The sequence below is a fragment of the Coturnix japonica genome, chromosome 1, assembly GCF_001577835.2.
Source record: "Coturnix japonica isolate 7356 chromosome 1, Coturnix japonica 2.1, whole genome shotgun sequence".
Classification (NCBI taxonomy): Eukaryota; Metazoa; Chordata; class Aves; order Galliformes; family Phasianidae; genus Coturnix; species Coturnix japonica.
In genome coordinates this window covers 151085575-151112009 of record NC_029516.1, presented here as the reverse complement: position 1 = coordinate 151112009, position 26435 = coordinate 151085575, and the positions used below count along the sequence as shown (strand labels likewise).

General features: G+C 40.8%; 1 protein-coding gene across 8 annotated transcripts; it reads left to right on the top strand.

Moving 5' to 3' along the window:
* The first annotated feature begins 1574 nt into the window (after positions 1–1574).
* Positions 1575–26214, top strand: LOC107308152 (RCC1 and BTB domain-containing protein 2). Of its 8 annotated transcripts, XM_015851803.2 has the most exons (15): positions 1597–1688; positions 3812–3859; positions 4599–4751; positions 7873–7936; positions 9722–9880; positions 10306–10456; positions 11144–11310; positions 11938–12096; positions 13782–13889; positions 14894–15036; positions 16730–16920; positions 17493–17619; positions 19113–19249; positions 19844–19974; positions 23238–26214. In XM_015851803.2, the coding sequence occupies exons 3-15, from the start codon at positions 4744–4746 to the stop codon at positions 23376–23378; spliced, it is 1686 nt and encodes a 561-aa protein (XP_015707289.1). In that variant the 5' UTR covers positions 1597–1688; positions 3812–3859; positions 4599–4743; the 3' UTR covers positions 23379–26214. The 8 variants fall into 8 exon arrangements, with proteins under 8 accessions (XP_015707290.1, XP_015707282.1, XP_015707289.1 ...); XM_015851796.2 differs by lacking the exons at positions 3812–3859; positions 4599–4751 and adding an exon at positions 6296–6390 and having other exon boundaries at positions 1580–1688; XM_015851804.2 differs by lacking the exons at positions 3812–3859; positions 4599–4751 and having other exon boundaries at positions 1575–1688.
* Positions 26215–26435: the final 221 nt, after the last annotated feature.

The following is a 26435-nucleotide window of genomic DNA, read 5'->3' as shown; positions in this document are numbered from 1 at the left end:
CTGTTTTCCTCAGCTGCCAGCACACGGGCCTACAAATCCCCAGGTTTTACAGTCCTACTGGTACTTGGATCTCTTCCCATTATACACACAGACACAATCAATGTCAGTGGTAACTGGTCTGGACCTGTGGTTTACCCAGTAGACCTCTGGTAGCCAATTTGTAGATCCCTTGTGTCTCCAGTATTTACACCCATGCTCACAGGACCCATGAGCTTCCACATCTTTGATCCTATTTGCAGGCTACATGGGCTTGAAGCACTCACAGACATATGCACAGAGGGGATTGAGGTTTCTTAGAGTAATGAAACAGTCCCACTGCCGGCCTTAGGAGAAGAGAAACAAACTGCAGGCAGCCTAAATGAAAGGTAGAAAAGGAGACAGAACAACTGGCAGGTATGGAAATGCAGAAATAACTTGATCAGATTTTGATAGGAAGGCATCAATAAATGGAAATTACTTTTATGGTCAGAAATTTGTCCTTATTTTCTGCCTTGGATTCGTGTGACTTTGATTTGCTCCCACTGATTTTTATGTCTTTTCCATTAAATTAAAACGCTACTGATTACCTTCTATTTTCTCTTTGGAAGGAAACTATAAACTGTAAAAACCCTTAAACTGTCTTTTAATAAACTACACAAATCACCTCTTACATTATCTCTTACTTCCAAACCACTGACCATCTTCAAGCATGCCATCCCATTTTCAGCTTTTCTATTAAGGAATATAATAGCCTTATATGCAGTGTCCCAGTAGTTGTTTTGTTACACTGTTTACTGGAGACAAATTACCTTTTAACTTCCATTCAGTCTCTCTCTATACATTTAGAAATGACATTAGTCTTCCTTACGTCCACACTTCCAGTTATTCACCAACCTCAATCTTTTATCAAACGCTTCTAACTCCATTTCCTTGATGTACACCTACATTCACTGCTTCTAGACTTAAGGACATCAGTGCATTAAACCAAATTTTGTTTCAGTGGGTCAAGACGGTGATCTTTTTCACTGATTCTATTCTCACTGATTCTCTATTCTATATTCACTGATTGGTAATGGTTGGACTAGATGATCTTCTAGGTCTTTTCTAACCTTGATAATTCTGTGATTCTGATTCTAAGTGTAACTTTCAGCCTCACAGCCACCAGCTCAGTCTGCCCAGGGTCCCATTCAACCTGGCCCTGAGCACCTCCAGGGATGGAGCATCCACAGCCTCTCCTGACAACGTTTTTCAGTGCCTCACCACCTTCTAAGTACAAAATTTCTTCCTAAAATCCAACCTAAATCTCCTCTTTTTAGTTGTAAGCCGTTCCCCCTTACCAGATTGTCTTTTATTATCACATATCAGAGTTCCCATTTGGTAATTTAACTGAGGTATTTAAACTAGTACCACACATAAGCCATCAGTACTAAAGTTACTACACTAAGTATTGGTATTGGTTGGACTAGATGATCTTCTAGGTCTTTTCCAACCTTGATAATGCTGTGATTCTGTGAGCTTGATGACAGCTACACCCCTCAGCGCCGCAGGGAAGGCGGCTGCCCGGCTCTCCCTCCGCTGGAGGTGGATCCCTGGGAGGCGCTTACCCCCTTCCCTCCCTCCTTCCCTCCCCTCTCTGAGGAGGCGCCTGAGCGCGGCGGCATCCTCCCTTGTCTCATCGCGGGGAGGAGGAGCCGCCGCCTGCGGGGAAGGTAAGCGACGGAGCTATGCGCGCTCCACCGCCTCCCCCTTCCCCTTGTAGAGCGGCTCCGCTGAGGAAAACGAGGTGCTGCATTGCGGCCGAGCAGCCTTCAGATCCGCTACTGGGGCTGTAGCGGACGGTGCCGGCCGCCCCGAGGCGGGGGAGGGGACGGAAGGGGAGGGAGCTGCTCGCCTGCGCTTCCCGCCTTGCGCCCGCTGCTGTTGGCTGCGGCCCTGAGGCGGGGCGGGGCGGCGGGCGGCTTGGCGGGAGCTGCCGTGTGAGGGGGGCGGTTGTGGGGTCCTGTCAGCAGCCGGCTGTGGGAGGGTCTGATCAGGCGGGTCCCTCGCTTGGTGTTTTCAGTTGTATAAATGTCTCAGACAGGAGATGTACGCGTATTGCCACGGCTTGCTTGTGGCTGGTATTGGAGAGCTCGGTCCTCAGTGTGAATCACAGAATCGTTTGGGTTGGGAGGGACCCATAAGGGCCATCTGGTCCAATTCCTCTGCAACAAACAGGGACACACAGTTCGATCAGATGCTCAGAGCCCTGTCCAGCCTGACCTCGGGTGTCTCCACCTCTCTGGGCAACCTGTGCCACTGCCTCACCACCCATACTGTAAAAAACTTCCTTATATCTATTCTAAATTTCCCCTCTTTGAGTGCGATGCCATTTCCCTTTGGCCTATTACAACAGACTCTGTCTGTCTCCTTCCCTCTTCCAGCCCCCCTTTAAATAGAAAAAGACTGCTCAGATCATCTCAGAGCCTTCTTTTCTCCATGCTGAGCAGCCCCAGTTCTCTCAGTTTGTCCGTGTAGGAGATGTGTTCCATCCCATAGATCATTTCTGTGGCCCTCCTGGACACACTCCAACAGCTCCATGTCCCTCCTGTGCTGAGGACTCCATACATGCACACAGGTGAGGTCTCACGGTGCAGAGCATAGGGGCAGGATCACCTCCCTTACCCTGCTGGCCACACAATACAAATAGCATAATACATAAATAAAGATGTATTGAAATTCACGATGTTGGATGGGGAAACTCTGAAAAATGAAAATGGACAGGCTTAAATCTGAGTTACTTAGAGGCAAGAGTTTCTAAAGCTTCTTTAATCATGTAAGGAAAAACATGAGTAGAAATAAGACCACTGAGTGAGAAAGTTGAGGTAAAGTAGCCTGAAGTTTCTGCCATTTTATGGGGGAACGTTTGGGGTATATACCAGCCCCCTTTGCCTTCCTGGTCTTTTATGCTGGATTTATAGGAGACACTCCTGCAGGTGCCCAGTATTAGAGGGAGAAGAGGGAGGTTTAACTACAGCCACTGATTCACGCTGTGATAGTGTTATATATGATCTGGGAAAAAAACATATCTTGGTGACCCAATGTGCTGAAAAACTGTGTTAAATCTAAACAAGCCAGGAATGTAGAAGAGAAAGGTGTGGTTTAGTGTAATGCTTATGGGCTTGTTTAGTTATTTTTTGTTTGATTTTGTATCTCGTAGAAGGTGCATTTTGTAAATTGAAGCTTTTGGCTTAAATGGGAGTAGGAAGACCTTTCTTGGACATCCAAGGAAGTGGTGAAAGATTACAACTATAGAAACTGCATTTTTCTTTAACAGCTTGAGGAGAACATGAAGTCAAAGATCCTTATAAGCTAGACTGATCTATGGATCAGAATTTGGCTGGGTCGGGTAACTGCTGTCTAATAACAATTCGGGTAGGTTAGATACTCATAGAGGAGGCATAACAACATAAGAAATGCATCCAACCTAAACCTCTCTTGTCTCAGTTTAAGACCATTCCCCCTTGTCCTATCACTATCCACCCTCATAAACAGCTGTTTCCCCTTGTAAGGGGAAAGCTAGTTCTTTGAACTCTCATGTTGGAAGGTCAGAATGAAGAATCAATATATGTCAATTATACCGAATCAATTGTAGACTACATTAAATTTTATGCAGCGTTTTAAATGGACGGGAGCTAATAACTCCATCAGTTGTTCTTAAAAAAGAAATTCTTCAGCATCTCAGCTTAGAAATACATACAGGATTAATAGCCTTTTACCAATAAGCTATCTAAGAAAATGTTCGATTATTTTAATATCTTCAAGATCTGGAGATAATACTCTTTTTTTACTGCAGAAGTACGTATGTGGAAGTGACCCTGGCATCCTTACACTGGCACTGAAGGTACTTTGTGCGTTCACATTGCAGAATCAGAAACACTCGATTGCCTTCAGAAGGTGTTTTTGCAGTTGTAGAAATAAGGGAAAACATCTTAAATTAAAAATATTTTTTGATTAACAGTTTTAATTAGACTTTTTTTAGCTGCTGACCTTGGCTTTATTATTTGTGGTATTCCAAACCAGCAGATGGATAGCCGAAGCTTTCAGATGATCTTATCAGGGTAGCTGGAGGGTTTGTAGCATGAGAAAAAAGAACTTGAGAATTGTTTCTTCTGCTTTAAACATTTTTTCTCTAGTAGATAATGATGCATTTTTTTCTAGTCAGTTCCACTCTTGTTGCTCACTGCTAAACAATACACCATTCTACATCTGACAGCAGTTCCAAGGGGAAAAAGAGTAATTAAAACAAGGGATAGGAGAAATAAATAATGTTAGTATGGACAGTGTGTTTTATCATCTCTGTTATTTAAGACTTAGAAAAGTCTTATGGAATAAAAATATAAAGTTGTATTAAAGGACAGTGTTGAACCTGGCTTACAAAGCAATATTCTCCCTGTGTTCCTTGCTTTTGGTGTGTCCACGTTTCCTTTTTGTTTATTGTTTCCAGCTTCTTCACTGCTTTCATTTTTGGCAACTAATTTCTTTTTGGAGATGATGATATTACTTTAAAAATAAGATTTCAGTCTTTGAAAGGTTCATGGATTTAGTCACTAAATTAGTTGTACCTTTGCTTTTGAAAATAGAGTGCACCCAGAGCTTGCATCAGGAGCTGAGAAGTCACAGTCTGATGTCAAGAGGCAAGAAGGGAATGAGAGAAGACCATACATAGTTGGAAATAGCAGCTCTTCAACCAATCATTTACTGTTTTTCAGGGTCTGCCATTAAGAAATGGACAGGTAATGGACAGTGTTGCATCAGTGGAGAGATAAACTAAAAGCTGAGTTCTGTCAGTTTATGGTCAGTGCTGGACAGAGTATTGACATTTCACTGTACATGAAGAAGAATGTCTGTGAATATAGACTCACATATTTCTGGAAAGGAGATGTAATCTCTTCAGTGGGGGTAGCTGTTGACAGTATGACCTCTGTGGAGAAGGACCTGGGGGTCCTGGTGGATGACAGGCTGGCCATGAGCTAGTAGGTCATGACCACCCTTGTGGTCAGGAAGGCCAGTGGGGATTCTGTGGTTTTAAAAGGAGTTTGGGCAGCAGGTCAAGGGAAGCGATCCTCCCCATCTGCAGTGGTCAGGCCATGTCTGGAATTCTGTGTGCAGTTCTGGGCTCCTCAGTTCAAGATAGATAGACAGGAGTCTTCTAGAGAGAGTCCAGCAGAGGACTACAAAGATACTAAGGGCCTGAAGAATCTCCCTTATGACAACAGGCTGAGAAACCTGGACTATTCAGCCTAGAGAAAGGAGACGGGATCTGATCAGTGCTTATAAATATCTAAAGGACGGGAATCAAGTTGATTGGGCCAGGCTCTTTTTAGTGATGCCTGGCTGAAAAGGGGGTAATGAGCAGTAACTATAACGTAGGAAGTTCCATACAAACACAAGGGAAAAATTCTTTACTTTTAGGGTGACAGCACTCTGGAACAAACTTCCCATGGAAGCTGTGGAGTCACCTTCTGTGTAGGTAATCAGAGTCCACCTGAATGCTTTCCTGTGCAACCTGCTGTAGGGAACCTGCTTTGGCAGTTGATTGGACTAGATGATCTCCAGAGGTCCCTTCCCCAACCTCTGCTCTGCGATTCTGTGATTCTCTAGTTTTGTGATTGTCATTCTGTCCTTTCCTCTGAGACTACTTAGACAGTTTAGCATAATTTCATGGTTGCTCCTGTATGTGGCTGCTGAGAAATCAAGATCAGACAGGGTTAGGTCCCTGTCCTAAAGATGTCAATGCAAGTACTTTTTTGCCTGTTACTTTTTCCTCCTGCTCTTCCCAAAGTCTGTGGTTGAAGTTATTGGGACAAGATACTCCAGACAGACCTTTGGTTCAGCAGATGAGTTTCATAAGCGCTCAGATTAAGTGGGAGGAAGTACTTAAGTGGAGTTCTGGAATAAAAACACCTGTTGGCTTGCCAAGTTCTTAGAGAGAAAATCTGCAGGAGTGTTTACATTTGAATGCGTCAATGAACCTGTGTAAACACTGAGAATTAAGAGATGCAGTTAGACTCTTAATAGCTGGCTAATAGAACCAGCATGTATGTTCCTTAATACAATCTTATCTATACCACAAAGGCATACGTAGTTGTGCCAAGGCCATGGTTGGAGCAGATACAGAGACAGGGAAAGTCTTGACACAGACTACCAGAGTATGCCGTCCAGATACTTAAACTGTACTTGGATTCCAGATAAGAGATTTGTGAAGTTTAATATAAATATTTCTGTACTGGAACACTGTGTACTTCCACCAAAAAAAAAATGATGTTTTTTCTTTTAGATCGGCACGTTAGATTTTTTGGGGAAAAAGCAGCTAGTGAATATAAAGTGTTAATACATGAGAAATATATGTTGCTTACCTATTTACTTTCAAAAGTAAGTATTGCTCTTGTTTTTTGTTTTTTTTTTTTTAAGTAATGGGTGATTATTTTAAAGTAAGGATTCTGAGAGATTCTATGGGTATTTTAAAACGCTATGGATATACAGGCTTAATAACTTGTCTGTGCTAGATTGGACTTTTTCTTCTGTATCTGAAGCACTCAAATGCGCACATGCTCTATTCTGTAATCATTTGATGAAAGTACTGCTTTTCTTTACTTTATATGCAGTGGTTATTTTTCTGGAGTAAGTGAAATGTGAATAATCAGTAGGTCCACAAAGAAGAACATTTCTTAGGTAGGCTTCATGGCATATTTTTTCTTTCTTTGCTTTCAGGATCCTGAGGTCTCTGTGTACTCTTAAACCAGTTACAGGCTTTTACAAGGAATCAGAACAAATGTATTCAAATAGCATCATAATTAGATGTTCTCTGAGGTGTCCCACATACCCCTGTAGGACTGATTGGGAATAAGATGTCTACATATGCAAAATATCTTGAAGAATGGAACTGCAGAGTAATTTTCTCAGTTATATTTAAGATAAAGCAACTTTTGAGGACACATAAGTCATCTGAGTTCTTACAAAGTTAACTCAAAATTCTCAATATATATTACTGGAACTCTGAAAAAGTAGTGGGCTGGAGAACCTTTCATTCAGTAACTGCAATGGTCCATCCTAAGGTATCTTAATTTATACTAACGAATAAGCTGCCTTGAAAGTCAAATTATGTGCCTTTGTCTGAACAGAAGCAACTGAAATGAAATATCGGAACTTGAAGAATAATGGCTATCAGTTGTGCATCAAATGGCTTGCAGGTGAAATGCGGAAATACAGAGCTATGCGTTTGCTTAAATTAGAAAATCAGAAGTTTTATACAACTTCTTTGAAGTCTGGTAGTCCTATGCAGAGTAGCTGAGTGACGTGATAACTACTTGTTCACTGGATGTCATTCTGCCTTCAGCAGCTTCAGAAACAGAATGAATATTCTAACAGTTCTCAGTCAATCTTAAAATGTCCAAATGTTTTTGGTGTTGTTTTTCATACACTGCAATTCAGAATGAAGATAGAATAAAAACATTTAAAGGGTTATGCCAGAATTGGGAAGTTGTATCCATTTGCTTTTTCTTCGCTGAAAGAAATGTCTTGGCAAATTACATCAGCAAGGTTTTTAATTCGCTTTTACTACAATAAAAACACATTGGAATGTTGTGTTTATTAAAACTTTTTGAATCAGTGCTTAATTATGCTACTTGGTTAAAAAAAGTTTTCTCTGAGTATTAATATTTTGGTAAGAATATAAAAAATTGAGTCACCAATCATTGTGCAGTTGAAAGTAAGAACAAAATTATCCGAGCTTCATGATTTTTGTTTTCTCACCCAAACAAGTAGTTTGGTATTAATATGAAATGTGTGTAGTTCTATGAAGTGTTGTTGCAGCAAAATGATATAGCGCTTTTAACCACAATTCTCTCTCTGCAGAGGGGCACCAGCACAAATCCATATGGAAGATGAACCTCCTCCTTCTCAAGGAGTCAGTGTCAAGGTCAGAGAGTGGCTTCGTGTTGAGAATTCCATGCATCTCGACTCAAGAGAAAGAAGCATGGTTTTATTATTAGCTTAGCACATGCCAGTAGCTTTCAAGATAAGAAGAAAACCAAAACTGTAGGTAGAAATATGATACTTGCAGAAGAAATGTTACACACGTGATCCAGGAACTATTAAAATGTCAATACATTCATTTTAATCAGTTTGAATCTATTCTTTGGCTTACAAGATTGGTTTAGTTTAGTATTAAGTTTCCAAGTTATGTTCTTCAGCTTGATTGTTTCAACAACACAAACTTGCAATAATTAATTTTTAGAGCATAATTTGGTGAAAAGTCTTCAAATTTTGGTCTTTTTCTTTGTACACTGCCTGCAGAACTTAGTGAAACACGCCATTTAGATTCTGAGCTTCATGATAATGTGTTGGTAAGGTGATCTGTATGACAAAACTGAATAACCAGCTTTTAGACAGGTTATTAAATTAAATCATTTGCTCTGAGGACATGGGGAAGTAGAGTTTTGTGATCAAAACCACAGCTTTTCTTTATGGAACATGACCAATCCTCCTTCTCCTTCCTTAGAAGTGTATTTGTTTAAAGATTTAAATTCACAGTTAATTTAATGATTTATTTATTTTGTTTGAAATATTTCTACCTATGCTTCTGTGTGCATTTTTTCACAATAAGTGGCATTAGTCAAAAAAGTGATATCCTTACAACTAACACAGGTGACTGTAAACTGGAATCTATTCACAGCTTTGCTTCAGTCACAGATTTTATATATCTTTATATATATATTTTATATGTATATATTCTGTGATGGTGCATTTTGTTAGTCTGATACTTCCTAGAGGTAAGCAAGTGATGCAGTCCTAACTGTTACTTAGAATCATAGAATCATAGAATTACCCAGGTTGGAAAAGACCTTGAAGATCATCAAGTCCAACCACAGCCTAACCATAGTACCCTAACTCTAACAATCCTTTGCTAAATCATATCCTTGAGCACCACATCCAAACGGCTCTTAAACACATCCAGGGATGGCAATTCAAACCACCACCCTGGGAAGCCTATTCCAGTACTTAACTAATCTTTCTGTAAAGGGTAAATTGTGGTTAACTGTAAAGGGTAAACAGGGTTAACTATGTAATGCAGTGATAGGAGAAAATATTTTCAGACTCATCTTCAGAGCTACCAATTACTGCTGCTTTTCTTTCACATCCAGAACTTCTTTAATTATAGGAAAATAAAATTTGATGAGTGCTCCATGCAAAATTTGCTATTAAAAGTTGATACTGCAACATTTTTCTGATTCATGCTGTGCTAAAGCAGTAAAAAGGTTGAGTGAAATTCAGACATGAACTGGTTTCAGTGTCAGGAGAGAATTATTCTTCTTTTCCTTTGTTAGAAACTTGTTGTTTCTCCTTGAATAATGTGGAGAATGTTCCATTACCGTTTTCTTCTCATATTATATATCTACCTACAGACACAAGTATTCTTAGAAAGTAACTTTTGAAGCACAGACATTTTTAGAAGTAAAGGATAGAGGTTCATTGAGTTTTGTCAGCTTTCTGTTTTTAATGCATGAAAACGAATGTGTCTTTTTCAAGAGAAGTACATTCTTGGGCAGATTTTTCATGGTTTTATTTTAGCAATTAGAATTAAAATACTGTTTTGTGGTTGGGAATGCAGATAGTGGTGTTTCTCTGAATTTATCCTTTTTAATTGCACAAAGGTATATTTCTCTCTACGTACCTGTTTGATATAATTTGTCTGTAACATCAGGTTTTGGAAGCAACGTTATTGTCAGCCCTGAAGATGCTGGATGTTGGGAAATGGCCAATTTTTTCCCTTTGTTCACAAGAAGAGCTCAAGTTAATTCGTCAAGCCTGTGTATTTGGCAGTGCTGGTAATGAGGTGCTGTATGTAACTGAAAATGATGAGGTAATTGTCCAAGAGTGTGTGTGTGAACATGATGTATTTTGTAATTTATGTGTCAAGATTTTGTGAGTTACTTATTGAACACCTGAACTTTTTCATCAAAACTAAGACATTTGCAATTAAAATTACTGGCTTCCTACCATGATCAGGGAATAAAGAAAAGATGGAGGTAGATATTTATTGGAGATGCATGGACCCAGGTTGGAGCATGGGAAATTTCAGAGCAGTATTAGAATGTTTTTATTACCATGACAGTGGTTACATCTTGGAGAGCTTGATGGCCCTGGTGGTATTCAAGGCTCAAAAGGACATGGCCTTGAGTGAACCGATGTTTGTAGACCTTTGTTGAGGAAGGGACTAGTTGGACTCATTGACCTCTGGTGGTCTGTTCCCACCTAAGTTATGATTGTGTGATTCTTTTATAACAGGTTTTTGCGCTTGGCATGAACTGCAGCGGATGTTTAGGAACAGGAGACGTCCAAAGCACAATTGAACCAAAGAGATTAGATGTTCTGTGTGGCAAAAAGATAGCCTGTCTGAGTTATGGAAGTGGCCCTCATGTTGTTCTTGCTACTGAAGGTAAAGTATGATGCAAATACTACTTTTTCAGATTGGTTCACTTTAATTAGGCCACAGTTTCTACGTGAACTTGTTTTATATATGTATCTTTTGAAATTCATAGTCTCATGTTAATTGCTTTTGTCAGGGTAAAGTCAGAGGAAACCTGTTACTGTAAGTAATTTTAGTCTTAATTTTATGACTGTGTTTTTCAAAATACAGGATACAAAAAATATGTTTATGTAATATGTAGCTGCATTACGTAATTGTTTTTCTTACAAGCATCTTTACTTATATTGCAATAGGATGAAAACTGTATCATTTGAACTTTAAAAAATGGGAAACGCAGGGATAAGGCTTATAGAGAAATTTTGATTCATTCTCAGTAACCAAAGGATGAACTGAAACAGAGACTCCTGACTATCATTTCATCTTTTTCTCTTCTGTTTTGCTCTGTCTCCTTTCTTTTGGCTTTCTGATTTCTTTTATGAAGACTATGTGGATGCTATCACTTTGGATTTGTGTTAAACACTATGTGAAGACTGAAGTAGTATATCCCTGGGATTAAGAGCCAGAAAGGACATATATATATATATACTTAAACTATGTACAATATGTTACTGAATTTGACTTCTCAGTTTGTAATTTCATGTTGCATAGTCATTGGAAAAGCAGATTTTCCAATAGCTTTTTGTGTTTTTATTGCAGAAGGAGAAGTGTACACGTGGGGTCACAATGCTTACAGTCAGTTGGGCAACGGTACAACAAATCATGGTTTGGTTCCCTGTCAAGTCTCTACTAACTTGGTGAATAAGAAAGTCATTGAAGTTGCTTGTGGCTCCCATCATTCTATGGTGTTAACGTCTGATGGGGAGGTGAGAAAAGCTAGAGTAAATCTTTTTTCTGCTAATGAAGTGTATTAGTCTACCTTCTTTCTGTCCTCGGAGTGATGCTGCAACAAAAATGTTAAAGAAAAATGGAAGTTTATCTACTTTGAAGTGTATGCAGAACATTGATTTTCGTGTCACATCTGCTTATAAAAAGAAATTACCATTTCTTCCTATGCAATACCCTACTTGTAGGTACTTAATATCAGTAAAGCTGATGTCAGGTTAAAAAATGACATATAAGAAGCTTTACCCACTGGAGGAAAAAGTGTTCTGTCATTTACTTTGAGATATTATTTGAATCCAGTTAGCCATTCAGCGTGCTTTGGATTCTGGAAAACTTAACAATGAAATCTTTTGGTATGGGTGCAACTGTTGTGCTGCCTCTTACCTTTGGTAGGAGAAACATTAAAGAATGGGATATATAAATTCTGGGAGTTGCATATTCTTGTTAGAAACAGTTAAATTATAAACTTATGTAGCTTCCCTGATCTGTAAAAGGACACATGAACTGGGTATGTGTTTCTTATACACTTAACACATTTTTCTCTCTTGAATATGTGCTTAGAGATGTCTGTTACATACCTTTCATTTATGAGAATTCATTTACAACAGGTATACACGTGGGGTTATAATAACTCAGGCCAGGTTGGTTCTGGTTCAACTGCTAATCAACCAATTCCTCGAAGAGTTACCAGCTGCCTGCAGAATAAAGTAGTAGTTAACATAGCCTGTGGACAGATGTGCTCTATGGCTGTGCTGGAAAATGGAGAGGTAAGAAATGCTAAGTAAATTTTCTGACTAAACTTTATTGTATGTATCATAGCACTGGGGTCACTTAAAACCTCTCTGTAATTTGCTGCCACGGAGAAAGAAAGTATTTGTTTTCAGAGTCCCTCTGACTTGCCTGCTTATACTGGTTGTAAAAATCTTTGTCATGAATTGACTTGCATATCTTCACAGTGTGCTTAAGCACATCTTCCTACCCATCATGCTTTTACCATCTACTTTAGAACGAAGTCAAACAGAGAAATTTTGCCTGATGAGATTTCTCAAAATTGACCAGTTATTACTTTGTATCAGCTACTGATGTTGGCTTTGACCTGAAGAAATTCAGCTATCAGATTTAGAATTGACTTAAAAATACAGTTCTGGAGGGGAAAAAAAAAATAGTGTTTTAAATGTCAGGAGATTTTTATAAATTTGGGGATTAAATCATGAAAGCTCTGCATGCGTATTTAATATTTCATGTTAGTTTCATTTTCTCATATATAAAAAGGTAACTTTTTATCACTGATCTATTGATTTTTCTGGTTGGCATTATGTTCTTGCAGAAATGAAGATGCTGAGTAATATTATGTCACTGCTGTCTTTAGCAGTTATGGAAAAATTAATTATTTGGTCTATACATCAATCAAAAATGTGAGAACAATCAGTGAATGCTATGTTAATTCTCAGTCTTTGTATAGACACATTCTAATATGAAGACAAAAACAACCAAGCCAGCAGAAAATGAATTTGATAGCATATGTTTGTTCTGCTGCAGTACATCAAACCCCTGTCATACTTTTTATCTCCATAGCTGTGAGGATATGAATGAGGATATGAATTATGGCCTCAAGTTGCGCCAGGGAAAGTTTAGGTTGGATATTAGGAAGAATTTCTTTACAGAAAGGGTAGTTAAGTACTGGAATAGGTTCCCCAGGGAGGTGGTTGAATCGCCATCCCTGGATGTGTTTAAGAGCTGTTTGGATGTGGTACTCAGGGATATGATTTCGTGTAGGGTTGTTAGAGTTAGGGTACTATGGTTAGGCTGCGGTTGGACTTGATGATCTTCAAGGTCTTTTCCAACCTGGGTAATTCTATGATTCCATGACAGGGATATTATAGTTTTCCTATTGCTTTAGTTCACTTGAGCTGAAGATTTTGGGCAGCCTAAATGCTCTCCATATTCATCACTCCAAGCATTTCAGGTTAGACCTAGGAAGCTGTTGACTGTTTGAATTAGGGCAGTGGAATAAACGTCACTGAAATGATCAGCTCTTGGTATTTTCCTTTTTCAACATAAAACTGAACCGTCTACTCAAACTGTTGCATATAGGTTCCAGTTTATACTTGGTTTAATGTCTTCTTTTGTGTTAGAGGAATCTTGAATAAGAAACTAACTCTTTGAAAAAGGGAAGTATTCCTGCTGAATGTGCTCTGTTCTGGGGAAAAGCCCTATGAATTACTTGTTTTTCCACTGTTATAACTTCTGAAGAGCAAGGTGAAGGGGAAGGATTGAGATTTTGATGATTGTACACTTAGAAGTATCTACATATGAAGTGCAGATCCTAAATTCCCAGGTGTGGGAAGCTGAAATATTGAAGGAAATTATTGTTGTTGGAAGGATGCCGTATTTATATTGTTTTCAGAAGAACTACAAACAAGCAGCTAAAATCCCTGTCTTTGTCTTTCAGGTCTATGTCTGGGGTTACAATGGTAATGGCCAGCTGGGGCTGGGCAGCAGCGGCAATCAGCCAACACCATGCCGAATAGCAGCTTTGCAAGGCATTCGTGTACAGCGGGTATGTGTGCAATGCCCTTCTCAAACCTTTTAGGAACAACAGAAAATGAGCTAAGGAATATTTATAGAATCATCACAGAGTCGTAGAATGGCTTGAGTTGGAAGAGACCCCCAAGGATCATCAAGTTCCAGCCTCCCTGCCACAGCGAGGGCCACCAACCTCCAGATCTGGTGCTAGACCGTATTTTTTATGTGAAGGAAGTTGTTCTTTATCTCTTTGTTTAAAAATACCATTGTGACTAGCAAACCAGTAGCTTCATTTTACCAGTTAGAAATACTTAAAGTAAATGCAGAATGGATATTAAAAGTTTTAATCTGATTTATCCAAAACAGAGGACTCCATCTTATCTGTCATATCTCATTATTCAGGGATGTCAGTGGACTGCTTGTGCTTACAGTATATCTGCTTTGCAGACTGTATTATTATTCACAAGCCAGTTTTGAAGAAGGCAAATTGGTTTTCGATGGAGTTTTGTCTTTCCCCCTCTCCTTCCTGAATGGCTGTTTATTTTGTGTGAGCACTGGTGGTCCTCAGGCCCACATGCTGAGAGTTTCCTTCCAGTGATATAAACTATCTCCACAGAGGGTCCAATTAGCACCAGAGCTGGCACAGGGAGCTGCTTTTGTGTAGTCAGCAGTCAGGGAGACCTCACATATTTTTCCAGTGGTGAGCTGTTCAGGTTGGAGTAATTGCCCATAGGGCAGGGGCAGGGTAAGAGTTGGCCTGTCTTTTTTCAGCATACTGTCTATTTGCCCTGTAGCTTCCCTTCTTTCTTAGTTCCTAGCTGTTCTTTCTTGTACTCTTGAGATTGTATGATTTATTTTTCCTCGGTCACTTTTTCCTTTGCTTTACGTTTTAATAATCTTACCTCTGTTTGCCATTTTATCAACGGCCTTCATAATGGCTTCAAATTAGTAATATTAATGTATAACGTAACATATGTCTGTCTGTATTAAATTCCTATTACATAAAAATGAGATTCTTCTGTTTATTATTCCTTACAGGTTGCCTGTGGCTGTGCACATACATTAGTGCTAACAGATGAAGGTCAGATTTATGCCTGGGGAGCCAATTCATACGGCCAGTTAGGTACCGGGAACAAAAGCAACCAGTCTTACCCTACTGCAGTTACTGTGGATAAGGACAGGTAATACTTATATTCAAGCAGTCAGACATTAGTTGTCATACTTTCAAAAGAGCTACAAAAATTACGGCATTTTAATGTATTTTTTTTTTGCTAGAAATAGCCTGTCATTTTTTACCTATCATTCATGCTAAATGTGAACAGATTGAAAGTCTGTCTGACACACAGAATCAGTGCATCTAAGTTTGATTTTCACTGAAAGTACTTGAATCCATCCTATAACCACCCCTGAGAAAGAGAAACTGAATGTTCTGGACTTTAATGTGCTATTTTCTGCTTCAGCTCACTCTGTACTTCATAGGTCTTAATTGCAGTTTCCCTTTGGTGGTTTCATTGTTTGAAGTCAACAATAAAAGCTTTATTGCCTCTGAACTGAAATTGTATTTTAATGTGCTACGTTTGACAAGGAATACACGCAAGGAGTGGACATCTGCAATTTGTGTTATATCTGCTATTAAACCCAGTTCATAACCCAGGGGAGAGAGAAAGGGAAGTGTTTCTTCTTGCTATTGCTGGCTGAAAATTAAGCTTAGATCGGACCAGATACTTTACTTCAGTCATTGATGGGTAGCGGGGTAATTCTTTCTATTGCTAATTCAAAGCCATATATTTATATGGGCTGATGTTTCAGTCTGTTCTGTGCTGCTGAGGCGTTGATTTTGGCCTCCTAATGTGGATAAGAGAAGTGTGATGACCCTTTAAAGACATCTGCGACTGTTACTGTAATGAAGAGAGAAGGAACTCCACTGTGACGATAAGACACGGCCTGATTTTGAACACTGCTATTTCTTTGTGTTTATGCTTTTGCTTAAAATTAAACTGATTTTTTTTTTATCCCCAGGCACTTTGACTGCAGTTGAAATGTTACAACATTTTAATATGGGTTTTAATACCGTGTATTGCCTTTCCCTTCTGTTTGCCAGAATACATATTCCTGGTGCTAAAGCCTGCAGGATTTGTACATGCAGCCTTAAACAAGTTGTTTCCCAGCTACATTCCCCAAGCAGCTGGAAAAACGAGCCAACAAGTGGTAGTTCAGACTGCAAAGCAGAGGATTGTGCAGTGCTGTATGCAGCGGGATTTATGAAATCCTAAATCAACTTTAGGATTACAGAGATAGCCTGCTGTAACTAGAATGCATTTAGAACCAGTTTTCAGTGCTCAGTTTGGTTTTATTTTTTTCATTTTCGAAATGGAAGTCTGTTAAATGTAGGCCCTAAGGATCGTATGAGTAACGACACTTTAGTATTTTAATTAAAAGAAAGCTGTTTAGGTTGTTGGTTTATGGCCATTTCTCAAATATTTCTTCACCACCAGCTTAATGCAACAGCTCACCTCGCTGTGCAGGACCACCGAAGGTGAGCAGAGACTTGGAGCTCTGGGAGAGCCAAGGGGTCAGCAGGGCATGTGCTGCAGCCTACTGCTCTGCTGCAGCACTGCTTGTCTTGTCCTGCTTGCCTGGCTCCCCAAATGCTTTTTCACCAAGAAACTTTCTGTGTGCACACTGTTTAAAAAAGCACTGACAACTGTTTTAAGTTTGCCACTTAAGATAGGAAAATGTTCGTACCATCTGAAGCGCATGTATGCTTGTAGATGTGTTTTGCACCAGGGAAATGCAGGAAGTATGAGCTTTTTCACTGTGTTTTGTTCTTATGACAGTGACTTGCTTTTGTTCTTTTTCTGCTTGTAAATCTAGAGTTATAGAGGTTGCAGCCTGCCACTCTGCTCACACTTCAGCTGCCAAGACACAGAGTGGCCAGGTGTACATGTGGGGCCAGTGCCGCGGCCAGTCTGTGGTCCTTCCCCACCTCACTCACTTTGCCTGCACTGACGATGTGTTTGCTTGCTTTGCTACCCCTGCTGTTATGTGGCGTCTTCTCTCAGTAGGTGAGCTTAAATATTTTTGGTTTAATATTAATAAAGTTAATAAAACTATTTGTCTTTTTATTTGCCTTTTTTTTGGTCATTTTATTTGTCTTGCCTTGGACTGTAGAAGTCATGTGGAGCTGCACATGGATGGGCATCTCAGTTGTTATCTGACTTTGAAGATTCATCACTAAATCTTGCAGAATCTTTTGAACTATTACAGTAGAGCTTCAGCTTTGCATTGGTCGTTAAAGTCACTGCACTTGCTCAGATAGCAGAGGTCTGAACCCACCTTGTACAGAATAAGATTAACAAAGTGGTTTTACAGTATCGTTATTGTTATTGGTACATTTTCTTGAGCATATTCCTGAGCAATTTCTTTTCCTCTAAATGAAAGTATAGGAGTATCGGAGTGTGTGTGTTGTGTTTTCTAGTGGTGTAGGTGTTTCCCTTTTGAAATGAGTGCTGGTTTTATTTATAGCCTGGTAGGCCTAGCATTGCCAATCCACAAAATCAGTGTAAACCAATAATACATGTTCTTATCCTAAGAAGGAAATGTTAGCACTCACCATCAATTACCCTTTTTATCCTAGAGCCTGATGACCACCTAACAGTAGCCCAGTCACTGAAGAAGGAATTTGACAACCCTGAAACTGCAGACGTGAAGTTCCTAGTGGATGGAAAATACATCCATGTTCATAAAGTTCTTCTCAAAATTAGGTGAGGCACAAACTGTGTAGTTGAATATACAGTCAACTGTATAGTGAAGTCCATTATGCTGAGGCATTACTGCTTAAAATCTGTACTTTGCACAAACAATCCTTTCCTTCAGGCTTCAGTTGCACCAGATCTTCTTCACTGTTACCGTTTTCTTCACTTCCTTGCTGTTCAGATGTTCCAAACACACTGCTTACTGCCAGCCTTTTCAACACTTTCCTCTGTCTGACATCTACCCTCCTTTGTACTACCTAAGCAGCCTTGACCCTGATTGCTTTTCCAGATGAAATAAAGTCTCACATCTTTCTGTTGCCTTCCTAGATGTAATCAGTTTCTCCTTCTGTCTTTGCTTGGCTTTCTCCATTGGGATGCTCTGAGACTTTTGTGTTTATTCTTGCCTTTCTTGCCTTCCGCAGGATCCTTCTGTTGTTCCAGCATCTTCCACAGATGCTCTTCAGATTATCTTTTTTCTTCCTTATCTGTCACATTCCTTATGCTATTTGTATCTCCTTATCAGCAAATTTGAATTTTAAGCTGGCTTCTCTTTTTGTTTTTAGTGCTTTTTTGCAAGTTAACACTGCTTTAAAGTGAGATTTGATATGCAGATCTACAGACTAATCACATAGTTATTAACATGCAGAAATTAGTTTTTAGTTGCTGGCATGACTCCTACTAGAATGTTCATGAGACACTGCTTTAGATCTCTCTTGCCAGCTGTTTTTTCCCATCTCTATTACAATTATTTTTCTCTTTTTGTAATTTTCTCTCACAAAATGCTTTATCATCTCATCCTGTGTATCGCTGCTTTTGCTCTCCTATCTCTGATCCTGATTCATGCTTGTGATTTCATGTATATTACTGCATAAATTAAGTGTCTGTGTTAATTCTTGATATATCTATATATACATATGTGTGTGTCTGTGTGTATTTTTTTGGTCTTTTCTGCCCTCCTCTTAGTTTTCCAATTACTGGCATTACTGTTTTCTTATGTACTGGTTTCATCCCATGTACATTGGCACCCACGTTGCTTATTGCCTACCATCTCTGTTTGGAACGCCTTATTTCCTCTCTGCCAGAGGCACTCCTGGGCTGAGTCACTCCAGGGTACTTTGTGAACTGAAGGATGAGGAGCAGTTGGGTTTGATTTATTTATTTTTAAGGGAGCAGCGTGCACCACCTTTCTCTCTGCCTTTTTTATTGTTGTGTGGTACCACTGGGACAGCTGCCCCTCCCAAAGGCCTGTTCCACAGCAGGATGAAAAAGCATGCTCATTACGGCTTAAGGATTTTAGAGCAGAAAGTACTAACAGCAGAAAGAAAATACATTTCTGAATTATATAAAAAGCTCTGAAGAAACTGATGTGTTTATACCAAGAAATCATATAGCTTGTGTTTATGGTTGTGTTTGGTCTGTTGTGACTGTTTCATCAACATCTTACTGCAGCTCTTCTTTCAAGCTTAACTCTTACTATAACAATTGTTGTCCTTCTTTTGTAGGTGTGAACATTTTCGTTCCATACTGAATAATGATGATGAAATTATAGAAATGAATGAGTTTTCTTATCCTGTTTACCGAGCCTTCCTGGAGTACCTCTATACAGACAGTATTAGGCTTCCTCCTGAAGATGCAATAGGTATTTGTCATAAGCAGAAACAACTCTGGGTTTCTGTTTCTGAAAAGTCGAATTTGTGCACTTTGACAGGATGAAGAAAGTAGGGCTGCTAATTTGTATTCTGATAACACTTAAATCTTCAGTTTGTCAGCAGGAGTAAGGGATGTGGAGCTGGAAATGTCCAAGGAGAGTGAATAGTGGATACAGTAAGATCAAAAGTTTATGTCCAGAAAGACTTCTGTTGCTTCTGATCTGAGGAACTGCTTTTTCCTTACAATGGCTCTTATGCCTTTGTAATACTTTCCTGTTTGAGTAACTGCAGCATTTTTACCATAAATGAAAAAGTAGTTGCTCCCCACATTAATGTGAGTCCCTAATCGATACCATGAATGGGGTGTAATACAGTGAACAAGGTGACAGAAGACTTTCATTCTAGTTAAGTGTTCCTTTCTGATTTGTCATCTAAGGACCTTGAAAAAAGGATGTTTTCATGTGGAGGAAGAGCAGAACAACTCTGATTAGTTCAGCCTAAAATAATGGGGCAATTGATCTGTTTGAAAAGAAGTGCACATTTTTTTGCACCAGGATAGTTAAAAAGTGTATGATTTTTTGCAGGTCTCCTAGATTTGGCCACACTGTATAGAGAAAACAGATTGAAAAAGCTTTGCCAGCAAACAATCAAACAAGGCATTTGTGAAGAGAACGCGATCGCTCTTCTTTCTGCTGCTGTCAAATATGAAGCTCAGGTAGGGAGAACTTTGCTTCAGGCGAACAGTTGTTTTCTGGGAAATGAAAGTATTCAATATAAACATAACAAGTTTAACTTACAAGTCATGATTACTTGCAATTGCCCCTTCTGGCTTCCCAGGAATTTGTTTTCCCTCACTTAAGCCATAAAATCTCCAGCTACAAGCGTTATCTTCCTTCCTATGACTTGCACCTGTGAGTCAGGATTCTTAATCTCCTTCCTTTCTTGTCATGTAGCACAACATGGCATGCACATGTCTCACTGCCATCTACTTCTCCACCTTCAGATTTTGCCTGTTCACTTCCTCAAGTTCTCCACCACATTGTCTGCTGCTCCCTTTTATAGGCAGTGAGAGAATTTACCTGAAAAGCCCTTCCCTGTTTGTACTTATATCAGAAATCCATTTTCACCATGTTGCTTAACTAATTACCTGTCATTATCCTCTTCTCCATATCCTGTCCTCTGGCCTGGCCTTGGCCCTGGGGTGTTTCAGTAGCACTCAACCTGTTATCAGCAGTGTCACAGGCACTTTATTTGTAAACAGACAAATACTCGGAAAGGTGTTTTCCTTTCCTCAGCTTCTTAATGCTGCGCTGTATGAATAACAGTGCAGTGGGTTTGGTTATGCAAGAAATCCACATTCTTGTTTTAGACTTGTTGTAACGGAGCAGCGTAGTTAGCTCAGGTGTCCTGATCTTTCTGTTCAAAATTTCTTCTGCTGCATAAGAATGAAACTAAGAGAGCCAAACACGGAACCTGACCTGTTAGAAGAGCCAAAAGGTGAGACAGAGCTTTAAACTTGGTGTGAAAGGGGGAGGAGGTGAAACTGGGGTCACTGCAAAGGAGCCTGTATGTAACATGCCAGTGCTTGTGGGAGGGGGATGTGCTAGTAAGATCCCACAGTCTTGTGTCTTGGTGAAGGAGGAGGACGACACACCTTTTTGTAGGAAGAACACATGGGTTGGTGTGAGGTTGGTGGCTATGGAAACACCTGAGTATGGTCAAGAGGGTATTAGGGCTTCTCCCACTCAAAAGGTGGCCCAGCTCAGGTGCATTTACACTAATGCACACAGCATGGGTAATAAACAGGAGGAGCTGGAGGCCATTGTGTGGTTGGAAAGCTATGATGTAGTCGCCATCATGGAAACATGGTGGAATGACTCACACAGCTGGAGTGCTGTGATGGATGGCTACTGACTTCAAAAGAGACAAGCAAGGCAGGAAAGGTGGTGGTGTGGCTCTCAGTGTTAAGAAAAATTGCAAATGTCTGGAAATGTGAGATGGTGATGATAGGGTTGAGAGCTTATGGGTCAGAATGAAAGTGAAGGCCAATAAAACTGACATTACTGTGTGGGAGTCTACTACAGGCCACCCAACCAGGATGAAGAGGTGGATAAAATACTTTATAGAGGGTTGGGTGAGATCTCACAGCCTCTATCCTGTGTTCTCATGGGTGACTTCAACTTCCCAGACATCTGCTGGATTTATAATACAGCAGATAGGGAACAGTCCTGGAAGTTCCTAGAGTGTGTGGGAGGTGATAACTTCCTGACACAGGTGGTGAAGGAGCCAACAAGGGGAAGCAAAATCCTGGACCTGCTGTTTGTTAACAGAGAAGGTCTTGTGGGGGATGTAAAGGTTGGAGGCCGTCTGGGGCAAAGTGATCATGAGATGGTAGATTTCTTGGTCCTTGTTGAAGTGCAGAGGGGAGTCAGCAGAACTGCCACCTTGGACTTCTGGAGGGTGGACTTTGGTCTCTTTTAGACCATGGTTGAGAAGGTCCCTTGGGAGGTAGTTCTTCAGGGCATGGGAATCCAGTAAGGCTGGGAATGCTTTAAGAAAGTAATTTTAAAATGTAGGAGCTGACAATCCCCAGGTCACAGAAGATGAGCAGTTTGCAAATGATACCAGGACCTTGGTGTGCTGATGGACAGGTGGCTGAATATGAGCCAGCAGTGTGCCCAGGTGGCCAAGAAGGCCAGTGGCATCCTGGCCTGTATCAGGAATGGTGTGGTGAGCAGGACTAGGGAAGTCATCCTGCCCCTGTACTCGGCATTGGTGAGGCCTCATCTCGAGTACTGTGTTCAGTTTTGGGCACCTCAGTACAAAAAGGACATGGAGGGGCTGGAGCAGGTCCAAAGAACGGCAACAAGGCTTGTGAAGGGCTTGGAGAATATGCCCTATCAGGACAGGCTGATGGTGCTGGGGCTGTTTAGTCTGAGGAAAAGGAGGCTGAGGGGAGACCTTATTGCTCTCTTCTAGTACCTGAAAGGTGCTCACAGTGAGATCAGGGCAGGTCTCTTCTCACTGGTGACAGGTGACAGGATGAGGGGAAATGGCCTCAAGTTGAGCCAGGGTAAGTTTAGGTTGGATATCAGGAAGAACTTCTTTACAGAAAGGGTTGTTAAGCACTGTAATAAGCTCCCCAGGGAGGTGGTTGAGTCACCATCCCTGGCTGTGTTTAAGAGCTGCTTGGATGTGGTGCTCAGGGATATGATTTAGTGGAGGGCTGTTAGTTAGGGTAGTGTGGTCAGGTTGTGGTTGGACTTGATGATCTTTGAGTTCTTTTCCAACCTGAGCAATTCTGTGATTCTATGATTCGATGTAGCTGATATATATATATTTTTTCATTGTATCCATTTTAATCCTGCTTTTGCTTGGTTGTAAGATGCAGGATGGTGTTTAAAGCAGATGCTTACATAAGATGCATTGATAGACTGTTCCAGGCACAGGAAGCAAGTAGGAAAAAGGAACTGAAACAAAAACTGAGATGAAATATTGCAGTATGACAGCAGTGTAATAATGAGGTGTATGTGTGTAGGAGTTGCAAAGAGGAGGCTGGAAGTTTACATTGAGTTTCAGAAGGCACTCAGGAATAACATCTGATTAGTAGACTATAAGAATACCAGCTGCTGGTAGAGTAACAAGGTCAGTCTTAACCAAGGTATCAAGGCTAATAAGCAGTAACAGAAGGTATGAACAACTGAGACCAAAGAAAGGAATTGTGGTTTCAGTGTGCTGTGTTGGCAGAAGCCTGGTGTAATCTGTATCTTTAATTAAAGATACGTGTAAGTGTATTCTGAAGTATTTACTTTGTATTTACAAATTTCATCCTATCATCTGCCATCTAATGAGGCTGATCAAAGAAGGGTTGGTCGCTCGTATGTTGTCTGTTTATTAAATGATGCGTTTGGAATGGGAGAATGATGATAAATTTGCTGTCAGTCATTCATATTCTCAATAAATTCTCTTTCTTTTCAGGACTTGGAAGAGTTTTGTTTCAGATTTTGCATAAACCACTTAACTGTTGTAACACAAACTCAAGGCTTTGCAGAGATGGACCACGATCTCCTGAAAAGCTTCATTAGCAAAGCAAGCAGAGTGGGAGCATTCCGAAATTGAGAGCTGCCCACCACCAAGCTGAAGAGCGCGGCCTCATTGCTCCTGGGAATACCTTCTCCACTGGAGGGCTTTGAAGAGAGACTCGGCGTCTGCTGGCTTGGGGAATGCCTTGAAGTCTGCTGACATACTGGTTTGAAAAGATGAGAGCAGCATAGGCGTGTAGGGAGAGCCAGCATTCAGAATCTGACAGCAAAATCTAACACAGTAACTACCCTTTCCCACTTTAAGTCAAGCAAACTAAGCTGTCATTACTGTGGCTATTTTGAGTATATTATTTTTATGTAAACAACCTGTAACTGGATTTTATGGAGCAGTGACAACCTTGCTGCTACAACTTTGATAGCACACTTCTATCACCAAACGAAGTTAATAGGCCATAGTGGGCTGCTTTGTGCCAGCTTATGCAGATTAGGGACGAACTTGGTTTCTGAGCACATGAAGAAGTGCTATAAATTCTTTAGGATGAGAGGCTGAGTGGTAGGAGGTTTTGTCTCACTGTATGTTTATTTGCAGTGTAAATACCAAAACTGTGAAGAGCTTCAGCTGGATATTAGAATATGAAGTTGCTGGCCATTATGGCCACTGTTTTGGACCATTAAGAAACCTCTCCGTTACACCAGACACGTTCCCTGGCATCCCAGTGGGATGGCAAACAGGATTTGTCCGGATGTGAATTGTGGCACTGTGTGTTTCAGCACTCAGAAAACCATCTCGTTGCTTATTAGAAGGAAAAAGAAACCTAAACAAAACCTCAAGGAAAGGGAAGTTCCACTGAGATTTGCTCATTGAATCCTGTTTCACTGCCTGTCCCCCAGTAGGCCATCTTATAAAAGTGGAAAAGAAGATAAGGTGATAAAATGGGCCTTAGAATTAACTCACAAATGCAGAACTCAGCTACTTCCCACATGGCAGTAAGGACAGCCTGCTGAGTGTGTTGTTTCAGGTTCTCCTTTGGCAGTGCTGCAGCACCTCTCCAGGTGACACCACCAGTTGTGTTCCGTGCCTGTGTCAGATGAGACGAGTTGTCTGCTGGCCATTGAGGCGGGTGGGATGGCTGAGGCGCAGTAGGTACTTAATTAATTTCTAACTGATTGACATGTGCTGAGATAAAATCCCACCTTGTGTTACACATATGAAGGGTTGCCCTCTTACAGAAGATGCTGAGCTTATGGAGCAGTTCCTTGGAACTTTAACAGTAAATTAACTCTGAGAAATGATTTCTCTTCACAGAGCAGGAGGGGCAGCTGTAAATGCCCACTGTGGTATTGTACAAAACTGGGTGGCCAGGTTCAGTGTGCTGGTCTATGTCATGCCACCTTCACTCAGGCTCATGCCCTGCTAGAGTCCTCTGGTGACTTATTCCAGGCTTCAAATGTGATTTCTAAGAACTTAATTCCCTTAAATGATCTCAGCCTCATTTCCTCCTTTCTGCAGTGGAAATTACTGTCCTTGGTCATATCAGAGAATTGTTTCTTAAGCTGTTGTATTCCTGGAGGAGAAGGAAGAGGAGAAACAGTTTCTCAGAGAAGAGGAGCAAGGAGTTGCTCTCGTCACATTGGTCTCTGCAGTGGTGATTGGATGGGTAAGGCGTGCACTAGGAATATGTTGTATGGCCTACTGCTAACGAGCTTATTTTGCCATCCCATGGTCATACAGCTTCCTCCAGCAGCACTGAACCTTACTTCAGTTGCTGTGTCAGTATTTCATCTTCAAATAGGACTGGTCAAAACTTTCTACTACATATTGCCATCTCATCAAAACCACAACTTCCCGGAGGGGAAAATGATGTGCTGTGGTAATCCCGTCTTTAAAAGTACTTGCTGCAGGCACACAGATGAGGCTGTTCTCAGGTGAGGCACAAGTTCACTGTGCTGTAGCCCAACACTAATAATATCCAGAGAGCAGATAAAAGGCAACACTGTGAGCCAAGGCTGGGGAGTTCCAACCTGTTTGATTGAGCCAGGGACAGCATGAAGTCTCAGTCCTTTGGGCCTGAGAACTGCCAGCATCACCTGCCAGCATGGCCTTGGCAGCACGCAGAATCAGGTGACACTGCTGCAGCCCTGCTTTTGGGTAGCAACTTGCATGGGCAGATAGTGATAGGACGAGGGGAAAACTAAAAGACGTTAGGTGTTAGGAACTTCAGTGTGTCTGACAAAGGTCGTCATCTTGAGAGAAGGCATCTCTGCACTGAACGAAGGTGACTGTGGGTGTATGATGGCAGCGTTGGCTGTCCCTCACGCCACACGTACCGTTGGTCCTGGATGTGATGGCATTGTATTCATAGAGACTGCTGTTTATTTATTTGCTAACTTTTGTTTGCATGCACTTTCCTTGGCACTTAATGGTCAATGTTTAAGAAACATACAGGCGTAAGTGGTTAAACGTGGCTGCGTGTGCGTAGATGTGCTTAAAACCTTCTTGTGGGACATCCTGGAAGAAATGCAAGATGGATTTTGCCACTGTACCATGGTCTGCAATGGAGTTAAATTGTGGATCCTGTAGGGATCTTTGCTTAAGAAAGGGAAACACAGAGTGGAACTTGCAAGGAAGAGACAAGACAAGAAGCTGATCGCCTCCAGGTTCAGTTGCTGAATAGTCAGCACTGCAGTGCTGTGGGTAGTCGTGGTACTGAGTGAGTGAGCTGCTGAGTCACTTCCATTGGCCTTCCTTGGACAACCAAGAGCTCAGCTGCCCCACAGAGCCGCGACTCGCTGGGTACCTCCTCATGGTGCAGCCTGAACATACAAATAGGTTCTGATCTCTTGTTTGTTTATAAACTTGCCCGGGTTTAACAGACCATTAATAAAAACACCATCGTATTTAAGAAGTGCAAGGGGCTGGTTGGTGCTTTTGTGTATCTTTTCTTTCATAAAAAAGGGAAGAAAGTCTGACGTGATTTTAGCTCAGATGGGTGAACTGAATTGACTGTAAGTAAGTCATGAGGGGGAAAAAAGAAATAGATTCTATTTCTGGGAGAGATTTTTGTGTTTGAAGGAGACTATCTGTCCCCAGATAGAGGTGATGTAAGCAGAACGAGGAGTGTGCAAAGCAGGA

What these genes read in the sequence shown, in the direction of transcription:
- LOC107308152 (XM_015851796.2), top strand. Translation starts at nt 6,353, where the DNA reads ATGAGAAATATATGTTGCTTACCTATTTACTTTCAAAA. An exon ending in ATGTAACTGAAAATGATGAG is followed by an intron (nt 9,881 to 10,305) that starts GTAATTGTCCAA and finishes CTTTTATAACAG; the next exon opens with GTTTTTGCGCTTGGCATGAA. An exon ending in AAAGTTCTTCTCAAAATTAG is followed by an intron (nt 17,620 to 19,112) that starts GTGAGGCACAAA and finishes CTTCTTTTGTAG; the next exon opens with GTGTGAACATTTTCGTTCCA.